Source organism: Dromaius novaehollandiae, chromosome 4 (assembly GCF_036370855.1).
Source record: "Dromaius novaehollandiae isolate bDroNov1 chromosome 4, bDroNov1.hap1, whole genome shotgun sequence".
Lineage (NCBI taxonomy): Eukaryota > Metazoa > Chordata > Aves > Casuariiformes > Dromaiidae > Dromaius > Dromaius novaehollandiae.
The window spans coordinates 84,555,195-84,581,410 of NC_088101.1; the positions used below are offsets into that span (position 1 = coordinate 84,555,195).

Sequence of the window (26,216 nt, forward strand, 5' to 3'; positions counted from 1 at the left end):
ATGAGGCAAGCGGGTAAGGAAAGGAAATAGCTTTTAATAGGCCGAGTCCATTTACGCAGCGGAGGGCACAAACGAAAGCGCGAGTTAATACCCCCGCGCGAGCCGGAGAGCGGTCGATGCAGGCGCCGGCGGGTGGGACTCGCTCCACCCGTGTTGCCCAAATAGCTCAATCGGGGTCCGGCCTCGGCTGCGGCTTTTGTAAATCTGGGATGTATGCAAATTTTTGATCAAAATATTTTAAGCTGTGGTCTTTTGCACTGCGAAATTGCCTTGCCTTTTCAAGGCTCGGGCTGAGTGTGTAATTATCGAGTGACAAACGCAACCACATATTTGCTGGCTTTATGTGTCCTTCTTGTATTTAAAAAGCCCCATTCACACCACTATACAGAGCTACTCTTGCCTGAAATTTCAAGTCCTAGGATGAACTCTGTCCCCAGCTAGAGGATGAAAAAGAGGGAGGAAAGAGCTGTAACATGTCAGATGGGGGAAGGAGCCGTACTTCCTTCCAGCTCAAGCCCGGCAGGTTGGCAAGGGCCCACACGCTCTCAAATCCGTGTGTGTTTACTTTGGTGCTGCGGTTCCTCCGTGCCGACCTACCCGGACCCTTTTATTTGGGTTTAAGCGCGCTAGTATAAATCTGTTCCTCATTAGCTGAAATTAACTGTAATAGCCCCGGTTTAGAGTGAAGCAAGGAGACAGATGGAAAGCAATTGGGTGACTGTATCATAACGAGCTGACGCTCGTTAGCCGAGCTGCGATATCCGAGCGGGACAAGCCCTCTGCCTGCCCTCGTCGGGAGGTAAAATGCACGAGAGCACCCCACACTCGTGCATCACAAGCAAAGCCCCTCCATCCCTCTCCCACTGGGCAAGAAAATGCCCTGAGTAAAGCTCCCCGGGTTGGACCAGGGATAAAACTACCCCAAAAGTTGCAGGTTTACATCAGGACTGACCCTAAGTGGCTTGGCTTTGCATTTCCCCAGAGCGGTGGGGTTTCACTTGGCTTTTCCAGTGTCCCATCCATCCGAGCCCTGTGGTCCAAGGTGGTCCGAGGCTCTCAGCACCATGGGCAAAGTGACTTTGGCTGCCTGGGAGAGGGGCAGACAGGAGCTGATGCCCTCTTGACCCTAATGGCATTTGATGTGTCATTTAGAAGCCTTTCTTTTCCAGCCCAAAAGGTGATTTGAACCCTGCTTTACATGAGAAGTTCAGCCCAGCCATGATTTTGGAGCAAGACGCATGTTTTCCTTATCTCTTGTGTGTCACTGGGTAGATTAGACAAGACATGCTTATCTAGACAGCAATCTGTGGAGCTGCAAAGACACAGCTACAAAATTCCAGGGTTGCGATCGTCCCAGGATGAGTTTAGCATCCCAGTATGAAACAATACTTCATTTTGCTGCTTGACATGTTTTTGTCAAAACATAGGGAAAAAGAGTAATTTGGCCTCAAGAGTTGGGTGTTTGGGTCTGGGTTATTTGGGTTTTTTTTTAATTCACATAAAAAAAAGGTAAGTGATTTCTTTAAAAAAAAATCCTTCTGAACATTTTCCTGCTACAGTATTTGCTCCTGTTTGCTTGTGTTTCCTAGTTGTTCCACATTTCTTGTTCCTAGCAGGGTCGAAAATCCAACTCTAGGAAGGAGGGTGAATCCTAAGGGACCAAAAAGTGCATGAAAGAAATAAAGAAGATCAAAATGTGTCATTCCCTGACATGACTGTCAAGGAAAATAAGGAAATAAACATAAAGGCTTTTCTTTTCTTTTTTCCTTCCTTTTTTCCTTCCTTCCTTTTTTCCTTCCTTCCTTTTTTCCTTCCTTTTCTTTTCTTTTCATCTACTCTCATCACCCAGTGAATTAAGAGACTTGTCCTGCTCTATCAGCGAAACAGTTAAAACACCTCGCTGTCTACTTGGGCTGTCTTTTGAAGAAATTTTTTAAGAAAGAGAAGTTGAAAATTCACGGGTAAACACATTGCAAAGAAATATTTCCTGTGTATAGTAGGAAGGAGCCAAGGGAAAACCCCTGTTCAACACCGGGGTCCGTCCCCACTGCAACGTATGGAGGCAGGAGGGTAGGGTCACTGGGAGACACCCAGTGTAAACAGGATCTGCTGTTATCAGTGGGAAAAAGCCCTGTTTAAATTAGCCGGAAATATGTGCCTATATGTTTTAACCGCAAGCTGCCGTTTCAGAGTCTTGCAGCAGGGCTGAGTCACAGCAGCGGGACTAGCTGGTCACACGCTGAACTCAAGGCACTGATGGTCCCTTCTGCTCTTACAAGGGGTTTTTACCAGGGACAAGGGCCAGGCCACGTCTGCAGCCCGGCCTGGCGCTGCCTGGGGCAGGTCTGGCAGGAGTCCTCGGCTTGAGCGGCAGGGCAGAAGCCTTGCAGGGTGGGACTCGTCCCTCCTGGTGGGGCACTGGACCCGCATGGGGAGTTTCCCAGGCTTGCAGGGCATCTCTCTTGGTGGGACACTGGTGTTGGGGGGGGACTCGCCAGCCTTGCAGAGCATCCCTCACAAGGGATCTCTCCTGGTGGGATATCAGGACACAGTGGTAACTTGCCAGCCTTGCACAGCATCCCTCCTGGTGGGATGCCGGGCAAGCGGGGGGGGGGGGGGGGGGGGGTTCCAGCCTTGCAAGGGATCTCTCCTTGTGGGATGAGGGAACTTGCCAGCTTTTTGAAGGGACTCTACACGAGGGGGGGGGGCAGGCTAGTTTTCCAGCTTTGCAGGCGGAAGGCTAGTTTTCCAGCTTTGCAGGCATCCCTCCTGGTGGGATGCTGGACCTGAAGGCGGGGGGGGGGGTGTTCCAGCCTTGCAAGGGATCTCTCCTGGTGGGACAGCAGGACACAGTGGTAACTTGCCAGCCTTGCACACCATCCCTCCTGGTGGGATGCTGGACTTGGGCAAGTTGGGGGGGGGGGAGTTTTCCAGCTTTGCAGGGCACCTCCCCTGGTGGGCTAGTGGGACACAGGGGAACTTGCCAGCTTTGCAAAGCATCCTTCCTGGTGGGATGCCGGACATTGCAGGGGGCCGGGGGGGGGGGGGGGAAGTTTCTAGCCTTGCAAGGGATCTCTCCTTGCGGGATGGGGGAACTCTCCAGCTTTTTGAAGCGTCCCTCCTGGTAGGATGCTGGCTTTAGGGGGGGACTCGCCAGCTTTGCAAAGCATCTCTCCTGGGGGGGGGGGGAGCTCCTGGGGGAACTTGCTTTGCGGAGCCTCCCCGCGCCGCGCCGTCGGGGGCCGCAGCCGTCGGGGGCCGCAGCCGTCGGGGGCCGCTGCGCCGCGCCGCGCCGCGGGCAAACCCTGCCCTCTGCTGCCCCCCGGCGGCGGCGGGCGGCGCAGCCGCGCGCCTGCTCCCACGGGTGGGCTGCTGCCCCCACGGTTGGGCTCCTGCCCCCCCCCCGGGGGGTGCGTGTCCTACCCCGAGTGGGTGTCTGCCCTCCCCCGCGTGGGTCCCGGCCTCCCCCGCCAGCCCCTCGCCCCTCTCCCCCGCAGCGCTCCGCCGGACGCCTCGGCCCCCGGGGAGAGGGGGGGGGTCTCGCCTCTCCGTGCAAAGTGGCCGTTCCCTCCTCCTCCTCCTCTTCCTCCTCCGGCAGCACCTGATGCGCTAAGGCTTCTTGACACCCCCCCCAAACCCCGTCCCTCCCTCCTCCTCCTCCTCCTCCCCAGCCCGTCCCACAGCCCCCCCTCCCCTCCCCTCCCCTCCCGGAGCTCTCCCTCGCAACTGGGAGCAGCCGCCCGCAGCCGCCGAGCCCTGCGGCCGGTGCCCAGCGCGGCCCCCGGCCTCCCCCGGAGCATGCGAGGGCGGCGGGGGGGCTCCTCGCTCCCTGCCGCCCCGGCTGGGCAGGAGGCTCGGGCCAGCGGCAGCGACCCGCCGGGCGGCCGGGGCAGGGCGGCAGGGAGGCAGCGCAGCCCCCGGCGGACGTGAGACGGGGCGAGGGGAGAGGGGGCGGGCGGGGAGGGTGGTGGGGAGCCGGGCACCCTGCCTCCCCCGCCCTCTCTCCTTGCCAGGAGGAGGGGGGCGAGGTGCTGAGCGAGGCTCGGAGGGGGCTGCGGGGATCATGCCGGGGGGGCTGCGCCTCGGCATCGCTTTCGCCGCGGACGCATCGCCCTCCATGGAGCCCGGACTTTCTCTACAATGACTTTCCCCGAGCTGAGCAATGCCAGCTTGAGTGGGAACCGGACGGGGCAGAGCGGTGCCAACCAGTCCTGGGGGCTGCAAGGCCAGGACCCCTCCGAGGGCAATGGGACCACGCTGACTTTCGCCTTGGACGTGCAGGCGGTGGGCGTCGGGGTGTTCCTGGCCGCCTTCATCCTCTCGGCCATCGTGGGGAACATCCTAGTCATCCTCTCGGTGGCTTGCAACCGGCACTTGCAGACGGTCACCAACTACTTCATCGTCAACCTGGCCATCGCCGACCTGCTGCTCAGCACCACGGTGCTGCCCTTCTCGGCCACCCTGGAGGTGCTGGGCTTCTGGGTGTTCGGGCGCATCTTCTGCAACATCTGGGCAGCGGTGGACGTGCTGTGCTGCTCCGCCTCTATCATGAGCCTGTGCATCATCTCTGTGGACAGGTACATTGGCGTCAAGTACTCTCTCAAGTACCCCACCATCATGACAGAGAGGAAGGCCGGGGTCATCCTCGTGGTGGTCTGGCTGTCCTCCATGGTCATCTCCATCGGGCCGCTGCTGGGATGGAAGGAGCCACCACCGCCAGACGAAAGCATCTGTAGCATCACAGAGGAGCCGGGTTATGCCCTGTTCTCCTCCCTCTTCTCCTTCTACCTGCCCCTCATGGTCATCCTGGTGATGTACTTCAGGATCTACGTGGTGGCCAGGCGGACCACCCGGAGCTTGGAGGCAGGGGTCAAGAAGGAGAGGAATAAATCCATGGAGGTGGTGCTGCGCATCCACTGCCGGAGTGTGCTGGAGGAGCCTCTCTCCAGCACCCGGAGCAAGGGGCACAACTTCAGGAGCTCCCTCTCCGTGCGGCTCCTCAAGTTCTCCCGCGAGAAAAAAGCAGCCAAGACTCTAGCCATCGTCGTGGGCGTTTTCATCCTCTGCTGGTTCCCCTTCTTCTTCGTCCTGCCTTTCGGTAAGTGACTCCATTCCCCGTCCCAGCTCCGCTGCCTGTGGCTGTGCCCCCGGGGACCTGCTTCTTGGGACAAACTTTCTGGACATGATTCATGCATGGAGTCGAGTGATAGGTAACAGGTAGATGAACAAACCAGCAGCAGACTGATTGGGTTAATTAGCACTTATTCAATATTTATTAATCAGGTTCATATAACCCATCAAAATAAATAGCAACTGAAAAAAATAGCAACATAATCATTGGTTTAATTAATTTATTATTGACTCAGCATTTTAATTAATGAAGTTAAGACTGGGAAGGGAGAGAGCAGATTTGTCTCAAACAGGCTGTAGTTAGGACAGAGTGGTCTCCAAACAGTTTTGCAGCCCCTGCCCTCCCCCTTCCTCCTGATTTGGGGGAGGGCGCCTGGGTCTGATTCCCTGTGCCCAGTGCTCCCATCCCCGCTGTGAACTGATGATGATGCTGGAGAGCGAGTGAGGCTTGAACCCCGTGAGTAAACTTCTCTGGTGGGGAGTGTTTCGGGTAGAGGCACAGCCAGGGTCACGGCCAGGGTGAGCTTAGGTGTGTCTGGCCTCCACCGCGCAGCGGGGCTGAGCCAGCGGTTTGGGATTTGGTCTGTGCTGTGCGGAGGAGGAGGAGGGCATGGCCGGCTAGGAAGTCTCCCTTTCAATGCAGCTGGGGTGGGGGCCTGGCCTCTGCCCTCCCTGTCTCCGTCGACTTCCCGGGATGCTGATGTCGCGCATGGATCTGGACCAGGACCAGGTCTTATCTGCACTGGCATGATGGTCCTGGGCGATTTCCCAGCACTGCTCCGCTATGCAAACTGCAAAGGGGACTTGCTGCTCCTCCCGGGGGAGTCGCACCCGCGGGCGCTGGCCCATCTCTCCCAGCCCTGCCAGGGGGTCTCTGCTGGTGGGTGCTCACTTTGGGTTGTGCCGTAAGTTTTGGCAAGTTCTTAAAAACATGTATCTAACTCGGGAGACAGGGTTAACACTGTGGAGAGACGTAGCTGAACCCGGAGTGGAGGAAAAGGAGAAGCTAAAATAACTTTCAAATATAGGTGCTGGTCTTTGTGCAGAGCTCACCAAGCTGGGAGATCTGCTACAGCAGCCAAGGCTGTGTCTGCTGGGTGGGAGCCATGTGTCCTGGGGTCCCCCGGGACCTCAGCAGTTGTGTGTGAATAATCCTACAGCTAGGGAAACCTTATAGCCAGGTCTGCAATTTTTATCCAGATTTTTCAAAGCTCCTAGCTCAAGGCTCCCTCTCAAATGAACAGAAACGAAGCACCGCGACCAAGGGAATAATTTAGACCAGTCTCCCTCCAGCACTGCTGCTCTGTCCCCAGGGCACAGCTGGAGCCCAGGGCCATTAGACACCTAATTGAGGCCACCCAATTAGGAACCAGCCCTCAGGTGAGATAATTCACTCCACCGGGACTGGTGGTGCCTTGGAAGCTTGGGTCTCCCCAGGGTGGTGGATAGGCTGTGAGGGATGTTTGGTCTTGCTGTGCTGTTATCCTGCCTCTGAGCTCCCTGCTTCAGCTTCTGGGTGAGGATGGGCTTTGGTGAATGTATTTTAGCTTTCCATAGGGGTTAAATCATTGCTGTTGGAGTTTTTACCTTACGTGAGCAAGGAAGTGTGTGGTGCGACTCGGGACAGGGAGCAGTTGGGCTGCTATGAGCTTTTCTTGCTGTAAGACCCTGGGTGAATTATCCAGACTGACTGTGCCTCAGTTTCCTTTTCCATTTTTCAAGCACACCAGGGGATTTTTGTAGCCTGCAAAGAGTTTGGAAATTGTGAGAGTCATGGAGCTGCCAGTGTGTGAAGGCTGATCTCTTTGCACAGCCCCAACCCGATACTTGCCTCCTTGGCCCATCAGAAAGGTGGTAACCAGCTCTAAACCTTATTCCCAGCTTCTGTCCTATAGCTAATGAAGCTGGGAATTTAGATTTGATCCTCTGAGTTATTTCCAGTGCTTAGGAATAGAGCACAAACATCAAGCAAATACCTTATTTTGTTTTTCTGCGTGTCCTCCCTTGAAACTCTTGAACCGGCTCCTCCACTGATGTAAATCATTACAGTTGCACTGAAGTCAGAGGAGATATGCTGATTTACACCAGCTAAAAATCCAAACTTCTTTCTCTAAGCTCCTCCTGTGAACCCATTCGCTTCCTCCAAGCATACAACTTGCCAAGTTCTGTATAAACATGGCTTTGATCTTTACTTCCTGCTGTATTATGCACATAACATAAACACAGAAAAAGTCCATTTATTTTATAAATAGAAAATATGCTGCCTCTAATTTCATCCCCCCGACTTTGTTAATTGCAGTTTCCTATTCAAATTTGAGACTCATTCAATGTTATTTAGGTGGAGAACAGAAACTTCTGCAAGTTCTAATCTCTGATTTTTACAGCTCAAAGCATGGGCTTGAAACTCAGGGAAATCAGCAAGTTTGCTGTAAATCTACATGTTGGAACACCTTGGATCTGTTCCCCTTTGAAAAGGGGACTGTCAGTGCTTAAGTACAATCATTTTTTAAATTTATTTATTGGACAAACTTAAAAGAATTCATTTGGGGCCAACTGGAAAAAATATTGATACATATTTTTAATACAAATGAAACACTGGTGAGAAACGAAAATCACTTTCAATTGACTAGCGTGTTTTTCCTGACCTGAAGTGAAACATATTGTTTCAGTTTAGGAAAAGGGTGAATGGGGGTATATTAAAAAAAAATAAGTGCTCTTAGATACATTTCAAAATGAACTGTCACATTAAAATGAAATAAAAAAGTGTTCCAAAAATGTCAAAATGAAATGTTTTGACTTTCTTATTTTTTTCTATTTGACATAAAATTGCAAAAAGTTGCATTGAACTGACTATACTTTTTAGGGATAAGTAAATTATTCAACTGAAAAAAGACTCCCAGCTTTACTTAGCATGGACTTACCCATCAGGAACTTCTGTATTGGCTCCGTCACTGGCATCTGTGTTAACCTGTACACATCTTTGTAGCTTCCTGTGGAATAGTTTTCACATTAGGAAAACAGAAGTAGTATTTATCACAACAGTACTGAGAAGCTGCAATAAGTAATAATTTTCAATAACAGGATCTATGTACGTGCCAAGGGTTGTCAGTAATTTCTCCATGCTTGAATAATCTGCAGGCATGCTTCTTTAAATCAGCTCAAACTCTCAAATACCTCCGCAGTCTATTTATCAGCTGAGAAATTTAGCTCACTCCTGGGTTTGCGATGCATGTCCCCAAACACAGGATGCCATGTCAAGAGTTTTAACACAGTTAACAGTTTGCCTGGCTAATGAGACCGTTTAAGAAGCTGTTTGTACAACAAGAGATGAAATCCTGATCAGACACACAACTCCTGTGTGGGTTGCATCCACTGCTGGCTGTGCAACAGAGCTCTGCCACGCTGCATCCTCCAGAAACCTCAGGTGCTGGATATGTGCTTCATGCTGGGGTGTCTCTTCCCCTAGGAGAGATCTGTCAGGAGAATTTAATTGAAGGCTTCCCAAAGCTGTGGACTAGGGTTTAATGATATTTTAGACTTTGTAGGATAGGTTTCACCTCACTTTGGCTGTCTCAGTCATCGGTGACTTCATCTCAGCTAGTCATAGCATCACGGGGATGCTGGTTGGAAGGGACCTCTGAAGGTCCAGCCTCTCTCTCAGGAGCAGGATTATCTCTCTCTCAGAGTAGGATTATCGCCATGATATGAATTATGGTGTCAGATGTACCTACTCCTCTTCCTTTGGCTAAAAAGGCAGCCGAGGCATCTAACTGGCTGATGGTGTCAATGCTGCAGGTATTTGCAGAGAGGTGAGATGTAACCTGCTCTGGATTTTGTATTCTTTTTTTAAGTCTAATAGAAGCAAGATACCAGGGCAGTATTAGAAGTCCCATGTGTATCCCAAGGATTGTCTGGCTTACAATCCTTGCCTGATATTGGTCTATCTGCTGAACATTGTATTTGTCATGTCCTGATTCTCTTAAAAAAGAAAAAAAGAAAAAAGAAAAAGCTCCTCCAAATTCCTCTATATGAGTGCATGTAGGGTTGAAACCTCTTTAGACCAAAAAAGAACCTACAACTTGGCTTACCTCTGTTCTGTGCCTGGGCTCCTAAGGAACTGAGGTGTTTGCTGTGGATGAGTGTATGTGTTCTCCCTCTCCAACCATTTTTGAAAGCATTGCCCTGTCTCAGTGAATTTCAGGGAGGCTTGAAATCTTGAAGGTAAGCAACACCTACATTATCATGTAAATAAACAGGGAGAGGAAATCCCCTCATATAGCCAAAGAAGGAAAGCTCAACCCTATATTAGCTCAAGCCTTTATTAGACACCAGAGTCTACACAGGAATTCAGTCTTAAGGCTCGTGACTCTACAGGGTTCACTGGCTCTTCTGTTAATGGAAAACCCTGCTATGAATTAGGTGATTGTTTTTTCCTTGCAGAGGACATCTATAGAGTGGAACAAGGAGCCAGAACCCCCCACATAAAAGCTATAGCTATAGATATATAGACTATAGCTATAGTTGATGTGCTCTCTCCAACCTGATGCAGGAGCAGATAAGAATAGGAGGAGATACAGTGGTAGGGGAGCATGCAAAGACACCGTGGGGCCCCACATGGGATCATCTTAGGAACAGAGGCAAAGCTCTTCTCTGTCACAACCGCAGAAGCATCCAGGAGGAAACAATCATCCCTTGAGATTAAGAGTGCACTAACCAGTACCCAAGATGGTGATATATGCTCCTCCGTGCCTGTTGGTCTTTAGGAAGCATAGTCCAACCCAGGTGGTGGATTCCCAGCAGTGGTATTCTTGGGATTTGGTTAGAAGTCAAGCCCAAAGTGGAAAAGGCACAGCAGCACCCATAGCTAATGGCACACGAGGGTGAAGGCACAACTCAAGGTTCCCTCTACCCTGTCCCCCCTCCAAACAGTGGTGACCCAGAGCAGAAATGACTTGAGGTCTCAGTGTAATGCAAGGAATTGGATTACACTGCAGAGGAATGGCATCAGTATAATCAAACCCCTCCATATTCACGGTCTCACATTTGCCTTCGGGTGGTGACTTGGCTGTGTTTGTGGTGGATGCTGGTACTCATTTCCAGATATGACTCAGAAAAGCAGCATCCTGGCTTTTTTCTCTGCATCTCAAAGGGAAGACAGCTGCTACACAGACCAGGTTCAGAAAGGTCTTCTTCAAGCCAAAATAAAATTAATTTTGTAGACACTATTTTTCATACTGCAGAAGTCCTTTCCCAAAGAGTTTTGCAGAAGATAGGCCCTCAGAAACATAACAGCGCTGAGACTTCAGTAACTGTGTGCTTTGTAAAATGAATGGTGGGAAGGACCATTTATGTAGCACCACATTTGAGAGGAGACAAGGTCTGTTCTGGCAGAAGAGGAGAATCTAATTCTATTCTGATAGAAGAGTATTTAGCTTGCTTTCCTAACAAAAAAAAAAGGCTTATGTCATCGCTTTGTGCCTGTTTGTGTGTAAGCCTGTTCCCCAGCATCTGTTGAACTATTTCATCAATCTCAGTCACGTTTGAGAAAGTGGTATAGGTCTCCAGTATATCAGGTTTCTATAAGTTTCATAAAAATGAGCAGATGAGCAAAGGAGCAGGAACTTGTATATTCTCCTCCACTGAAGGAAGATTGCAGTGTGAGCTCAGCCCCTTGTTAGACATGAGAAAATACTCACTAAAACTCTACCACAAGACACAATTCTGCAGAAAGTGACACTTCGGTCTGGCTGTGCACAAGATGACCTGATCAAAAGTGTGATTTAAGAGGAGAGTGGAGAAAGATACATGGCGCAGTTATTTCCATTGTCAGGGTAGTCTTTCATATCTCCTGAAATTTTCTGAGTCATGGTGGAAGTGGCAGAACTGGCGTGGAAAAAAGAACAGGCAACTGCTTTCGGATAATTAGCTATGGTGCAGGGAAAGTTTTCTGTCTGACCTTGGGCTGAACTAGAATCAAAGCGTCAAATCGAACTGGAATCAGAGCAATTGCAATACACCACTCCATCTGGCACATGTCCCCCACCAACGCCTGGTCCACAGGAACTCTGTGTTCATCAGAAATGCCAGCAAAGATTCAGGCCAGAGTCTCAAAAGCCTGTTAGGTGCCATGCTCCTGTTTAATCAATCTGAGATGATCTCTGGCAAGAGTCTTCTCATCTGCTTTCCACCACAGGATGTGACCATCAGATGGGCTCATGCCAAACTGCAGTCACATCACTGGGGATAGATGATTCTTCCAGCCCACCTCCCTTTCTCAGGGAGAGGTCACCTAGCCCTAAACCATTCCTAACCAGTTTTTCAAATCAGTTCTTAAGGAATTGCAGTGAGGTCAAATCCATCACTTCCCCCAGCAAATTATTCTGTTGCTTAAAGAGTCTTCATGCTTTTATTCTGGGCTCAGTCCTTGGTGAAGGCCAGAATAATGTCATGTGTTTATTCGTGTACTCACTGGTAATACCAGCAGAAGCAAAATTAGTTTGCCATCTCATGGAAATAGCCATTCACCCAGCGGTATTTCTGGCCGAGCATGGAAGAGGAAATGGCAGAACCCAGTGAGAAAGCAGTGCAGCACAGCGTCCTCCCTCCTCCTCCTCTGCCTGCTTCATGCCAGCTACGTCTGGTGCACTAGCCACCTTGAAGACTGAGCAAGGCAGTCTCACTTGCAGGACAGTCTGGGACATGTTCTACCTGGAGACCTCTTTGCAGAAGCATTGCCTATTTAATTATCGGCACATTGGCAGACATGAATCGGCAAGGTTTTCTTTCCTTTTCCATTTACAATAAAATACAGAGGAACTTGGAAACCTCCTTTTTGGTCTGATACCTGCCAGTGGGCCCATCCTTCTCCAAGCAGCACCCTTGGGACAGCACTGGAGGAGTATCTCAGGCAGAGGGGAGCAGACTGGAAGTGATCTGCATTTACTGTGTGTATGGCCAGGGAGGACTCTGTGGAAAAGCAGAGGAGAACGTGCTGGCATTTTGCAGAAGGGCCCAGGAGAGAATTGCAAGCAGGCATGTGAATAACCAGACACCAGAGCAACTGGGTAGCTAAGGCATTAGAGTGTTGATTCACTCCTTGTCTTCTAGTGCAGTAGCCATCCGAGTGCAGAACATCAGAGAAACAGGCCATGTGTGCTTGGAAATAGCTAGCAAAAAGTGATTATTTGGAGCCCAGCTGAGTGTGTGTGGTCCCCTTCTTACCCCTTATACTATGTAGAAGGCCAGAAACAGACAGAGGGTTTTAGGACAGTTTACAAGAGATGCAGCATTCTGGATCTCAGCTAATGAGTTGGGGACCCAAGTTTGAATATACACTCTGTCTCTGCTTGGCCAAAGTAGTGCAGTGACTCAGTGAAGTGACTGGGAATAGGGCCCAGATCTCCCATGACCTATATACTGGATTACTCTGCTTCCAGTCCACCCACCCAACCACCAAATAAAACTATTTAAAGCCAAGTTTCTGTTTTTGTATTGCTGTGTCTTGACGCATCTTGAAGCAGTTGCTATAATGGATGTACCACAAACAGAAAAAAAAATAGAAAAATAGAAACATTTTAAACTACTGTAATTCAGTGGGCAAAGTCTTATAAAACTCTCAACAGGCATTTTGGAACCAATATGAAAATGTACCATATAATATTACATCTATATTAAGGCGAGTCCAAAGGTTTTATTACATTTGAACACACAAAACTTTGTCCTGGATGTTCTGGGAAGGAGTTTTAATAAGCCTGATCTATCTTCATTAATACATATTTGGGTAAATATTTGGTTATTAATGATTGTAATCTGCTTAATGAGACGTAACAAAGACTAAGTAGAAGAGTGGAGGTGCTCTTTGGTATGATCATGCAGGGTGGCTATTTAGGCTCCTGTTACCAGCTTGTTTTTAATTGGTTTTGCCACAACGAAAAGCATTAACTAGGCACTTGTGACTGCATCATGTTAACAAGTAGCATTGTAAGAGCTTCATGCTACCTATGAGCAGTCTTAATTAGACGTGTGCTCACTTTAGTGAATATATGTATCACTTGTGCTCATGGCTTTTCAGAAAATAAATGTATTTTCTTGGGAAAGCAACCCAAATTATCCTCATATTGACTAATCAGGACTTTTATTTGATGTGGTTACTGTGCTGTATTCCAGGTAGCGCTGCTAGTCCTATCAAGATTACTGGACCCTTCTGGATTAAGGTCTCAGTTTCTGGTGCCAAACATTATCCATTAGGTAAACTTTTCCATTCCAACAGTAACAGTCTGAATTTGTTCTGCCAAATACCAGACAAAATGAGATAGCTGTATCTGAGAAAGATGACAGGGAAAAACACAGTGTTCAGCTCCTACAGGAAGTGTTATGGTGACAGCTTTGAATTTAAAACGCCCTAGCAGTACCATGTGTCAGAGCTGAAACTTGGTATTTTACCCCACTGGGGCGGGGACGTGCTTTCTGTCAGGAAAGTTCAGGAATTAGGCAAATATGGACAACTTCTGTGAAGTTACATGCTTCTGAAAAGAAAGCACTTTTTTGAGATGTTGGCAAGGATGAGTAGTCTGGCAATACTGGACCTTGCTGGGGAAGGAGTTTGGAGAGCAATGACCTTTGCACCCATCTCCCATTTCCTGGTTGCCTTATTAGTGCTGATAAGGATTTCTGCTCCTCTGCAGTCCCCTTTCCTGCACGTTCCCACATTTTTCCCATCTTCTCCAATGTCAAGCCAGTCTCAGGAGATGGGATCTTCCCTAACAGCGGATACCAACAGTGTACAGTCTTCTGCTAATCACTCTTCAGCTTCTTAGATAACCAGTAGTGAAAGATAGATATTTTGAGGCTGCAGTTCATCGCATCCTAACATTGACATCTAAACCAGCCAGATGAGTCATACCTCAAAAGCACCTGTGTCTCCCCACTGCCTCCGAGGAAAGCCAAAATCACTTGGAGACATCTACAGTTGGCTGAGATGAATCTCACTGTGCAGCCAAATATGGGACCTGGTGTGCCAAAGTCTGACACTTTCAACTGGAGCTGACAGGAGTAACACTTTAAGGATATGAAGTGCTCCTAAACACTGTGACACTAGAGGATCATGTCTCTACACCCAAAATAAAAGCATACTTGGCATTGCTTTGTAGGTAGAACAGTAAAATGGGTCAAAAGGACCTGTCTTTCTTAGGTGAGCTGTGAAAAGAAAGAGATTTATGGCTGCAAATTATTTGACCATCACTGTGATAAGTGCCTCGAGATACCCATGAGGGAACAAATAATGCAGTCGTCAGAGGAGGGCTGAATAGGGTGAGTCTGTAAAGCATGAAGTCACATACTGACCAACAAAGAGATGCTGAATAGCTGTTCCTCAGCTGAGCACCAGCCTTCCCCTGCAACTGGTATGGCAGGCAAGCTGCAGAGAAATAGAGCATGAAATTAAAGACTCTATAAATGTAAGAAACTGAAGTTTTGCAAATGCAGCTTTCACCTTGGCCTTTTCTTTCTTTTGAGTCCTTAATTTTGCAATTTAATCGGGTTCATTTAGCAGTTTTATTGTATAGGATGTAGTATAACTTGTCTGCAAGTTTTTGTTCTGTATGTTCAGTAGAAAACAGTGTTGGCCATATTAGTAAGGTTAAGACAACTATTATCACAGAACCTGGTTGCAAAATAAGGAACGTGAAAATCTGTTGGGTTTTTTTTTCTCTCTGCATGAGAAAAGATATCTTTATGACAACTTAATCCCAGAGTCAGTAGTTTCAAAGGCTCAGATCTGAGGACCACATAATCAGCAATCATCTTTCCATGAACAGTGGTGGGATTTTGAGTGATTCCTGCAGTAACTTCTACTGTTTAAGATACACCTCCAAATTGGAGTGACTGTGATGAGGACAGGAGCTGGCTGAGAAAACAGGGGGGTTTTTTTCAAATTTCTTTCATCAGAAATTCAATACAGGAAAATGTGGTTCAACCGCTGGATCAAGCGCCTATAAGTTCAGGGTGTCTCTGTGGTTTCTTCACATCAGGTACGACGCTGGGGTTATCACTAAAGCTATATCCACCAGCTAAATGCACCCTGTCCCAGGAAGGAATATTTGCTCTTTCACCAGCGAAGTGGTGCAGAGCATCTCACGTCCATGTAACTCAGGGCCAGTCCTCTCTGGAGGGGACCTGCATTTCCACCTTGACACAGGGTCTGCTCCAGGCTTCACAAGGTATTCCTGCAGCTCTAAAGCATAATTATTATTTTTCTGGGTTTTTTTTTAATATGAAGGGTGTACAATAACCTATAGGTTGTTGGCAGCCAACTGGAGAAGGCTTCAGGCAATCCAAGCACCTGACCATGCCCTGTGCTTCTGGAGGACCCCGCAGATGGGGCCCATCCAACCCAGTGTCCCACCAGGTCAGCACGCAGCAGCTGTTGGGTGGTAACGTCCTGTGGGCAGAGTCTTCTCTAAGGATTATGTGAGGGTGCTCCATCACGAGGGACCTCATGAACACGGCTGAGGGGTCGGAGACAGCCTACGCCCTGTAGCTGCAGCGGAGCAGCTGGTCCGTGGTAACTTGTTTCTATGTAAAAAATCCAAATCCTGTAATTTCAGGCCTGGAGTTGAGGCAAAGATGAGGAGATGGAGCTGGGGAAGGCGAAGGTGTAGTAGAAATGAGGAGGAAGACAGAGAGGCATGGGATGTGGTGAGGCTAGTGAGGTGCCAGGAAGGCTGGATTGGGAGCCCTTTCGCTCTCCAGCACCCCTGGGATGGTAGGGTTTGGGGGTTCCCTGAGGTGGCCCCTGCAACAGATAATTTGCTCAGCCCCAAAATGCAACTGTCACCTCTCTCTCCTAAAGCCCAAGCTCATGGGAGTATTTCCAAGTGCCAACTGCCGCCGCGGTGTTTCATGGTCTTGTTTTTGTTTACCCACCTGCTCTTAATTTTGCTGTGGCTGAGAGGGTTTGGGGATTTCGGAGTGAGGGTAGTTCATGAGGAATTGCTTCAGTATTAAAGCTCAGCAGCTGGCTGCTTTCACAGGAGAGCTGCTTTCCAATTTGGCAGTTAATTGCCATTGTTATTTGCTGTAAATATTTCTTTTAAAATGCCACTGGGGACACTGAATGATGGGACTTTACTTCTGAAGGTTTTTGCCTTTATGACACACTTTCCATCCAGAGCTCTCCAAGCCCTTTCCACCTGTTACCGAACACGTCCCCAAATACCCTCCGCCTCCTTCCTCCAAAGTGACTTCCAGACCCTGCAACGCAGAAGTGAAGTCTCTGGTGGTCACTGATTAATTGCATCAACAATTTGCTCATCGGAGTTGTAAGGAAAGCTGCCCGAGTGGCAGAGCAGTAAAATTCACATCTTCCTATGCAATGTGTGCTGGGTGGTGCCAGCTCTGCACTAAATAGAAGGAAGGGGAACACACACAAATATGTTTGGAGATAGAGACAACCAGCCTGTTTCAACGTTGTTCATCACCACTTTCAGCTAGAGAAACCGAGGCACCGTTCACATACCTGTGGTCATTTGGTAGCTCTCTAGTGTTGCTAACACGCTGGCCAGCTACTTCTGCCTGTCCTGCTTTATCTGTCTTGGTGCTGAATAAAAACTACCACACAGAACCAGAAGACTGTACTTCTCCTGGCCTTGTAATTTATGGGCGTGATTAGCCCAAGGATGGATTTACTGGAGTGGCTGGAACAGGATATGGCTTTTTAGTTACTCCTAATGAATAGCCTTTCTCTGAGAGGGCCCCTTAGCTAATGCCTCTGGAGTGGAGCCAGAGAACCACAGGGTCTGGTGGCAGAAAACCGACTGCCAGCTCACTAAAGAGAGGGCATTCCTCCCCCCTGTGATGTTTCAAACCTGTTGTAATTCACGGCACAGTCATTAAGGCCCTGGAAATGCAACTTTTATCCCCCCGCTCCCTCCAGTAGCAGAAAAATCCCGTTCGCAGAGCCTGTGTCCCAGAGCACACATGAACAATTTGGGTATTGCCTTACCTCCAACAGCCTTGTGGGACGAGACGTGGGTAGACATAGCCAGTGGGATCCAGATTTCCCTCGGCGAGATAAAGGCTGGAAGAGATCACACAGGTTACCTAGCCTGATCTGAACAGAAGAACCCCAAATATTCTGTGTTTCCCTGCTGGTGGCTGTAAGACGGTTGCGACACAAGGTTGCAAGACCTCAGAAAGCACCAGCAAGAAGCAAGCTGCAAATACTCCAAGTGATGTCCATGATGGGAAAAAAAGAAGTGCACAGAGAAGCCTTGCAGACCTCCCACGCAAGGATCAATTACACAAACACCGCTTGCGCAGGGCACAGCCCCTACTGCTTTCTTTAGAGGGAAATTCATTTCCTAAGTCTAAAACAGATGATTTGCTGTAGTATTCAGTAAGGAACAGGGGTAGCTTCATGGCACGCTGGCTCTTTCACCATGGCAATGAGCCAAAGGGGATTAGGGCAATGCCACACGGAAAGGGACGGGAAACCCTCACTGCAGCAGGAGGACGGTCTGGAGCCAGGCACTGCCACTCCTCCAGGGCCAGGACAGATGGACAGGAGGGGTGGCCAGCACAGCAGCTCATGCCACGCTTCATCCCTGGCTGTTTTCCAGTTGCAGATTCCCTAAGGCCAGTCTCACAGGCCACTGAGAAACAGCCCATGGGTAGCGATGGGGATCACAGAGGGGACTGGCCCTGAAATCCAGGGACTCACAGCCAGTTTCAAGCCCCTGAGCAGCCTGGTGAAGCTGACAGTGGTGCTACTTCTTGTCCTAGGTGAGAGACCTCTCACACGGGTCAGACGTGAAGACTCTGACATTGGTATTCCCACCGTACACGTGATTTGGGAAATGCAGTTTGGAAAGGCAGCAGGCACATGCACATGCACATCACAACAGTGAAGGCACCGTCAGCCACTGGCTGACCTAGTTTGAGCACGGACGGCAGAGGGCTTGGATTCAGCCTAACTTGTGAACTTCTACTTTTAGAGCTGAGTCCTTTAGGAGTGACTTTTCAAACTGCACCAGATAAGTTTTTCAGACATAGGCTACTTCTGTTCCCAGGGTCCCTTCCATAGGAATTATCTGGAAAGCAGTGAGGATGCGTTGTGAAGTCAAGCTGGCAGTCTGCCACAGGCTTGTCTGCCTGCCTCCACAATGCGCTCAGACTGGGGATTTGGGGAAACCAAACAAAAAGACTTCACATCACAGAATTTGCTTGCAGTTTATTCCTCACTTAGAGCTGAGTGTGCAGAGACATGGGAAGAAAAAGGACAGCACAGAGAGTATTTCAAGCATTGCATCTCTCCCTCTCTTTTGCACTGTAAAAGCAGGATTTCTGGGGAATAATTGTGTTGTACTTCGTGTCCAGTGACACCATATGGTCTCAGCACTTCAGGACTCTGCAGGCTGATCTGAGATCCTTAACAAGGCACAGGAGCTCTAGTCATGGCTTCAGCCCCTCTTGTGTCAAGTGTTGTAAGAACAAAAATGGTATTTCCAGCCCTGAGGAACTCTAAGCGGTGGCATCGAGGCAAAGGGGAAGGAAATAGTTGTATGGCAGGTTGCTTCTGCATCTTGCGGGAGGCAGCTGGGGAGAAGGGCCCCATTCCCATTACATCTGATCACTTCTGAGGCCACCCCACTCCTTACCTGAGTCCTCTTCCCTGAACACCTCCTTGGTAGTGATTTCCTCCTGTACAATAGACAAGGATGTGTTTTGCAGGTATGCAAAGAGATTAGGAGTAGGACAGAGCTCACAGAGGAAGACTCTGACACGTAGGTAGGTGTCTACCTCTAGGTAGGTGTCTGTGTGTGAAGTGGGTGTGGGTGTCTCATCTCCCCTAATTGCCCATCGGCATCTAGAAAGCTAGTCTGCTGACCAAATTTACTTAGTAGGAAATACCATATAGAAGAGTCTTTGAAGGAAGAACTTAATCTGATTTCTGTAGAGCAGGACCATGTTTTTCCTGAAGTCTGTTTTAGTGCTAGGATTTCTATTTTGATGAATTTTGCATTACCCCTGTTCCTGACTGCTCTGGTTTAAGGTCTTGGGCATCCTTTCCATCCCCATTCTGGAACACAGATAACCCTACAACAGAAACAGAGATGGAGTTGCCCAGCAAAGTCACTTAGCTCCATCGCTTCTATGTGCATCTCCACAGGTAAGACACAGCTGGTCAAATAGATGGAGAATGTGGAGTTACCTGTTAGCTGTGGGTTTGGCCCCTCCATTTAAGACATCAAGCGAGGATAAGGCTCTTAGAGTAGGGTGGTATGTTGTGGTGTGCGTGAAACTTGTCCCATGGTAGCTTTAGGACTTCGTTGACCTGCAAATGCTGAGACCCAAGAACCGGCTCAGAAGCAGACGGTTCAACACAAGCCGCGCGGTGATGCACAGGGTCTTCCCGGGATTTGTTAACTTCCCTTGATGGCTCCAGTGGGCAGTGTGGCGGCTGCTCTCCTTACCGGATGGATCCCTGAACTTCCCCAAAGGTCGGGGGAACCAGGACGTGGGCGGATTCGTTTTCCTGCTGTAATGACAGGGCAAGCGAAAGTATTAACATTCAAAACAGAACGTTCCCAGTGTCTGAAGCTCTTTGAGTCAAAGGCGGCGAGGGTAGGAGGGCGAGTGCAGATTGTTTACATTGAATGTGTCCGTCAGCATTTCAGGATTTATTCCACACATTCAGCTGGAAAAGGTCTGTTCCTTTGCTCTGTGCACTCTTGCTACACATCCATCAGCTTGTACTTAGAGATGTCAAAGGCAGTTAAATCAGCGACCCAATGTATGGGACTAAACTCATTTGCTCCAAAACAGGCATTTACCACTCAAAGGGGGCTGGCTGACTTACGGCAGATTTCAGACAAGCCATTGGAGGGCAACATAACCACAAATGTGATCAGGTCTGCCATTCCACCAAGTGCATTCGACACACATCCACTCTGTAACCCTTCCATTTGGCTTTGCTAAGACCAGTTGTGTCCTGTAAATGAATCTGTATTATAGCAGAGCAGCTATAGGCATTGCCAGCTGCATTTTTATCACCAGCGCAGGGTCCATAAGTCAGTTTTCTTCTGGTATTTCTTAGCAGACAGTCCCTCAAGTACATTCTTCCTTTTTAGCCCTTCACGTTCTTCTTCCTCACCCTGTTTTGCCACCTATCTGCAGCCTTCTGTGCTTCTGGCTTGCACACACCATAAGCAGTTGTCTGGCGCAAGCATTTGGAGCAGGTGGCACTCCATTTTGAGAAAGGTCCTCTTTCTCCAAGGAGCTACCACTGCCACAGATCACCATGTCGCATGATCCCTTTCAAAATCCAACATCGAGCCTCATGTTTGTCCAAGTCCCTGGTCTCCGCTGCGTACACCTTGGGGGAAGTATTCTAGTATATCACACTGTTCAAAACTTTACTGTTTCCAGCAGGAACACGTCCATGCCTAGTTTGTAGTCATTTAATTTGTACCGATATCACCCTCTGGCTTATGTAATTCTGTTCCATCTTTGGTGTTTACCCTTCTGACAGATAGGTGGTCAGATGTGTTCTTCACCTATAGCCTCTGCTTGGCTGCACTGAACAAGCTAAACTTCATCCCACCAAAAGGTCTCCCCCTTGCCTTTATCACCGTATTCCTCCTCTGGTCCAGCTGGATTTCTTCCTCTTTAGGAGGAGATCAGTGATGGTTTGGATACTTGGGAGACCAACTTTGTGCTTATTATCAGCTTTACGCTCAATGAATGTCTTTTGGAGGTTCGCCACACAAATGGGTGTCTGGGCAAACAGTCTTCTGTGATAATGCTGACGTTACTGTTAGCAGCAGTAGTGGCATACCACACCTCCCACCTGGAGAAGCAATCGGAGCAGGCAGCCCGCTTGCACCTCGCTGGTGACTGTGCCCTTGCAATCGCCACCATGCAGCCTATACGGCTTCGTGCTCTGGGTGTTGTGTCAGCGCTGAGTTCGGACTCCTCTGAGGCATGCCACAGACATCTCCAGGGAAAAGTGTCTAAAACAATAAGTGTGTGCTCAGAGTTGTATCAGACGGTTCATTTCATAAGCCGGTCTTGTCCCCTGTCGTTTCTCTGTATAAGGGACCCTCCAAAGGACCATCTTTGCAAACTCAGCTGAAAACAGCTCCCCAGATCACTGGATGGGACACGCATCGAAGCCTTGAGGTCCACATCATCCAGTGCTGAAATGTGGATTAAATGTTGCTCCAGTGCCAAATGTGAGTCATCCTGCCTCTTGAACACTCAGTTATGGTCACCATGGTGACTGGGTCAAGCACCTCAGAAAAATGATCTGGGAAAGTCAATTTTCTTTCCCCCTATTTATTTCTTGTCACTTCCAAATCCCTGCCTCTCGTCTTCCTCCCTCTCCATCCCAGGAGTGACCTGCACTCTGAGGATGCAGCAGCTCACAAGGGATCAAGGACTGTTTATTTTCTTCCAAACTGTGGTCGCCAAGGAGGAAATTCCACCCCATGCATTTGAAAAAGTTGTCAAGGTCCAAGAGAAATCACTTTGCTTCTGAAGAGAGTGACAGAGGGACTGGGTCAGCCGCAAGCAGTCTCAGGAGCCAGTTTTCCCCCTTCCTTTCTCATCAGATGCTCCAGCAGTAAGGTTCCCAGGTCGGCTGGGGCTGGAAGTTAGTCTGGGCTGCATTAAAGTAGACTCTATTCAATACATGTGATCATGCATGATACCTCCACCAGCACCCAAGCAACAAGTAACACCTTGCACCCATCACAGAGGGGAGCAAAAGATCTTGGGGTTAGAAACCCCCATTGGATGAAAAAAATAAGACCTTCTTTCCTTGGATAGCTCTGGGTAACACCCCCTTTCTATGCCTAGCCCTGCTGTCCAGTCCTCTCACACCTACTCTGCCCAAAAGGTGCCCTGGATCTACCTCTCTTCCCAAGCACCTCCCATTGCATTTCTCCCTCTTCTCCTACTCACACCAGTGACCTGGGCCCCTCTATCTCTTGACATTAAGAAATCTTATTTAGGGGTATGACAAGCACTCAAGCAATGGTGCCAACCTTTTTAATATTCCTGAGAGTAAGAAATTGAGTATAGATGTTTGCATGAGGGTCGAGTGTCCAGTCCCCATTGCTGTTGAGGGAGATCTAGTCAACGCTGTCAAATCTGTCACTCCAGGATCCTCTGTTTCAGAGAACTGGAGCCACCACCACTGTTTGCCTGGTATCTTTGCTGATCCTTGTATCCAGAGCTTGTTTTCTTCCTTCACAAGGTTGGGTCCTTCCTTCTGCAGTGGCTGTTTGTCTCCACCCCCTTTCAAATGTCTTCAGTTCTACAGGGACATGGTCACTCAGAAAAGCCCCAGCACTAGCAAGCTTTTCCTTGATGTCTTCTTCTCCTTGATTATCATTATTTCATGTTGCTTCCTTTCATTCCCTACATAAAACAGAACCAGCTTTGCAGGTTTTGACAGGCATTGGAGTTTGGATCATGCAGATTTTGGCAGAAACCGCCAGGGCTGACTGCAGTGCTAAGAGTAACTGTGCCCCTGCTTTAGCCCGGTACTGGTAGGGAGCAGAATACATCCCACCAGACAGATGTTTCCATTAAATTAGGGGGTGCTTGCAAAACCATGCAGAAAAGGCCTACAAATGAAAAGCAAACTGAGCTGTTTGTTGCCATTAGCAAATAGCAAAAACCCAAACAACAGAGAATGCAAGAATGTGATCATTTGGGAACAATTCATTATTTGTTTTTCCTACTAATAAAAATCTATTTGTGAGGCAGTTACATCCAGGAACATGCATGCAGGAGCTGGGCCATACATAGCCAAATGATAATTCCCCACTTAAAGGACTTCATTGCCTGGGTTTCATGAGCTTAGCTGTGCAAACTGCGGACGTCTGGCCACCAGTAGGTTGTGTGACTATCACAACTGTTCCAAACCAGATGCATGGAGGAATATTAAACATTTAAATGTGCATATCACTTCAGTGAAAAGTTTGATGATGATGTCATAGGGTCACCCAAGGAAGATCCTGAAGGTTGATAATGGTTCCTTTATCAATAGGTTTAGGATCTACTGAAAGAAGCGATAGAATTCTTGGTCAAAAAAAATAACCTTTGTTTTTTAGATTGACCCATAACGTCCTATGTCCTTTTATGTTTTGATCAAATTTGTTTTGATTTTTAAACTAAAATGTAAGCAAATTTCAATGTAAAGTACTTTGGCATCCTGTACCTTCCCCCACCCCCAAAAAACAATTTTTCTTTAGAACAGTTTCAATCAAAACTTTGTATTTCCTTTCGAATAGTTCTCTTTCTCTCTCATCTGTTTTCGCCAAAATAACTTGACAAATTTGCCCTAAATGAAAAGTTTCATTTGTCTCTTCCAGTCCACATTCTTTTCAGTAAGTAGAATAGCCAACCAATATATTTTTGCCTTGCTATCATCAGATGGCTTTTCTTCTGGCAGGCTGTATGAGCAAGGCGTCAAGGGAGCTATCCTGGTACAGTCTGGAAAGCTCTTGGGAATCCCTGTATATAGAAGGATTAAGAAGGTTAAAGAATAAAATGGACGCATGTTATTGCTATGAACACCCATGACATTTCTCAGTTGTACCCAGTTTTCAGTTTCCCTTTGGAGAACAAGTCCCAGACGGAAATGCAGGTTCGTTGCTTTGTATATTCTAAAAGTCATTTTAGGAGATCGAGATGCCAATTTCAAAGGAGAGTCATGGACACTCTTAGTGTTGGCAGAGAGTGAGAAAGGATATCACCCAGCTCTTAAAAAATAATCATCCTTGAGCCATCCCAAAATCCAGGCAGGAGGGGTCAGTTTGACATTCTTGGCCTGTAAGTTGTCAGCGCGTTTGGCCGCAGGAGCAGCAGCAAGAGCCAAAGAAAGCAGCAGCCCCCAAGCCCTGCGGCAGGCAGAGCTCCGCAGCGTGCCTTGCACTGCCCGTACGGCCTTGCATGCTCCTGGCCTCCAGCTGATGCATCCTGGGGAGGAATGGAAAAGACCTGAGACCAGACCACCGTGAAGTGTGCCATGAGCAAGCTGGAGGGAGGGAGCAGATGTTTCCCATTGCCAGACAGCTGGTGGCCCAGTGGAGCGATGGTTCAGTGTGCAGACCCTCTGCAATAGGGAACGTATCCCTCCGTCCTTGGGACAGTGCCCAATGTCACACCGCAAGATATTTGTTCAAACCCCATAGTCTCTCTATAAAGCACACTGTGTATTCGAAATGCCCCACCTCCACTGTTCTTGTGGCGAGGAACACCCAAGGAGGGTTGGGGGTGCACGCCCATAGAAATCATGCACAAAGAGGCAGCAGATACTATCACTGCCCTCCAGACTGGTCTATCCTCACCGCGCCATGCCCTCACGCCAGGGCTTGCTGGTTGTTGGTGAATGGCACCAGGTCAGGCTCAGACATGAAGCCAAATTCTTCACAACATTACGTTGAAATTCCTCTTTGGGGCTCTTGGCTTACCTGGCATCCACCATGCCCCCTTGCATGGGCCACAGCTAGGACATCTGTGCCACAAGAAAAGAGGAACAAGGGCAAATTCATGACTGCAGAAGTTTCCAGGCTAAGAATCGAGAGAGCCCCGACTTAGCCTGCAGAGCCGGTCTATAAACCTCACCATTTCCTTGCTCTCGAAGTGAGCATCCAGGGATTTCTTCATGCCAGGACATCAAAGAGGAGATTATAACCAGCTGTCTCATGCAACTAATTGATACCAGGCCTATTTATTCCTCAGGGAGGTCTATGAGGAAGCTAAGCCAAGGGAGGTTGAAAGAAATGAGCAAAGCAGCATGGATATCCCAGTGTGGAAGCGGGGGAAAGAAACCACCTTTACAGGGTCTCTTCAGGAGAGCAATCTCTTGGTCCAATGGCCCATCCCTTCCCTGAGGATGGACTCTGTCAAAGGAATCAGGACTAATTTGTCACCCAGCACCCAGGGGCATATTGCGTGTCACCCAGCTTCTGCTCTGCTCTTTCTCTTCTTGTTTAAATAGCGTAGTGCAAGGGCAGGACAGGATGTCACCCCGGTGACCATGACAGTCATCTGGAGCATGTCCCTTAGAGGGGCAGCCATGCTCCCTTCCCTGTCTCCTCCACTGGGTCATCAAAGGATACTTTGCAACTGAGCAGAAAGTGTTTGTGTTTTAATTTGCAGGGAAGCAGAAGTTACCTTATTAGGGAGCTAACATGGGGAACCCTCCTCTGGGACAATCTGGAAGTCGGAATCCATTTGTTAAGGCACGTTTTGATCTTCCCCAGTAGGTAGAAGGACTTTCCTCAAACAGAACGTGAAATTGTCTTAGCAGAAGCATTTTACCCTCCCTTTTTGTTAAAAGGAGACTTCCATTTTCTATTGCTTGTGTCACTTCTATAACTCTAAATCACCAGCTTAATTCTATGTCCAGTCAAGCATGTCTGGGGACAGAAGTAGTGGCTTTTACAGCAGTCAGGAGTGCAGGCTTCAAGCATTTGATGGCATCCAGGCTGCTGCAAGTCACAAGCCACATTCTTCAGAAATGCGTGTATTTGCATTTACAAACCCGCAGATAGCTACTCCCGGTGCAAAATTGGAAGTTTAACTGCCTCCAGATGACTGATTGGCATCTTTTGCATTTGTGTGGTATAGTACATAAGTGAGGAAGGAGGAGTTAAGAAAAAGAAAAGAAAACCACTAGGCAGAGGTTAAAATGGGGATGGAGAAAAGATGCATCTGCACAATCTCTTCGCTCCTCCTTCAGTTATGAAGCAATGACAGAAGGCCTTGTGCTCTCTAGTGTCAGTCTAAAGTCGGCAGCAAATGTAAATCAGGTCATCTCAGTCTCATTTGACTTCACGTTGTAATGTTTGGGTGTGGACTGAGCCTGCCGCACATCTGCAAGGCACTTGACATTCTCCTGGGTGCGATGGCCCAAAGTAAGTTAAGTGTTTAAGCAGATGCTGAACTCACAAGATTCCCAAGTAGTATGTCTGGGCATTGGCCAGCAAAGAAGGATTTCATGGGAAAGTGCCAGTTGGAGAACCGAGCGGAAATGTCCCAGGTTTAACAACCTCTACTCCAATCACTACTTC

At 48.5% G+C, this 26,216-nt stretch overlaps 1 protein-coding gene across 1 annotated transcript in view; it reads left to right on the forward strand.

Annotated features, from left to right (window-relative positions):
* Window positions 1–4,038: 4,038 nt before the first annotated feature.
* Window positions 4,039–26,216, forward strand: part of ADRA1D (adrenoceptor alpha 1D) — a 50,317-nt gene continuing 28,139 nt past the window's right edge. The window contains exon 1 of the mRNA XM_026121769.2: window positions 4,039–5,098. Coding sequence (XP_025977554.2) covers window positions 4,141–5,098 — 958 coding nt within the window. The 5' untranslated portion in view covers window positions 4,039–4,140. The remainder of the gene's footprint in view (window positions 5,099–26,216) is intronic.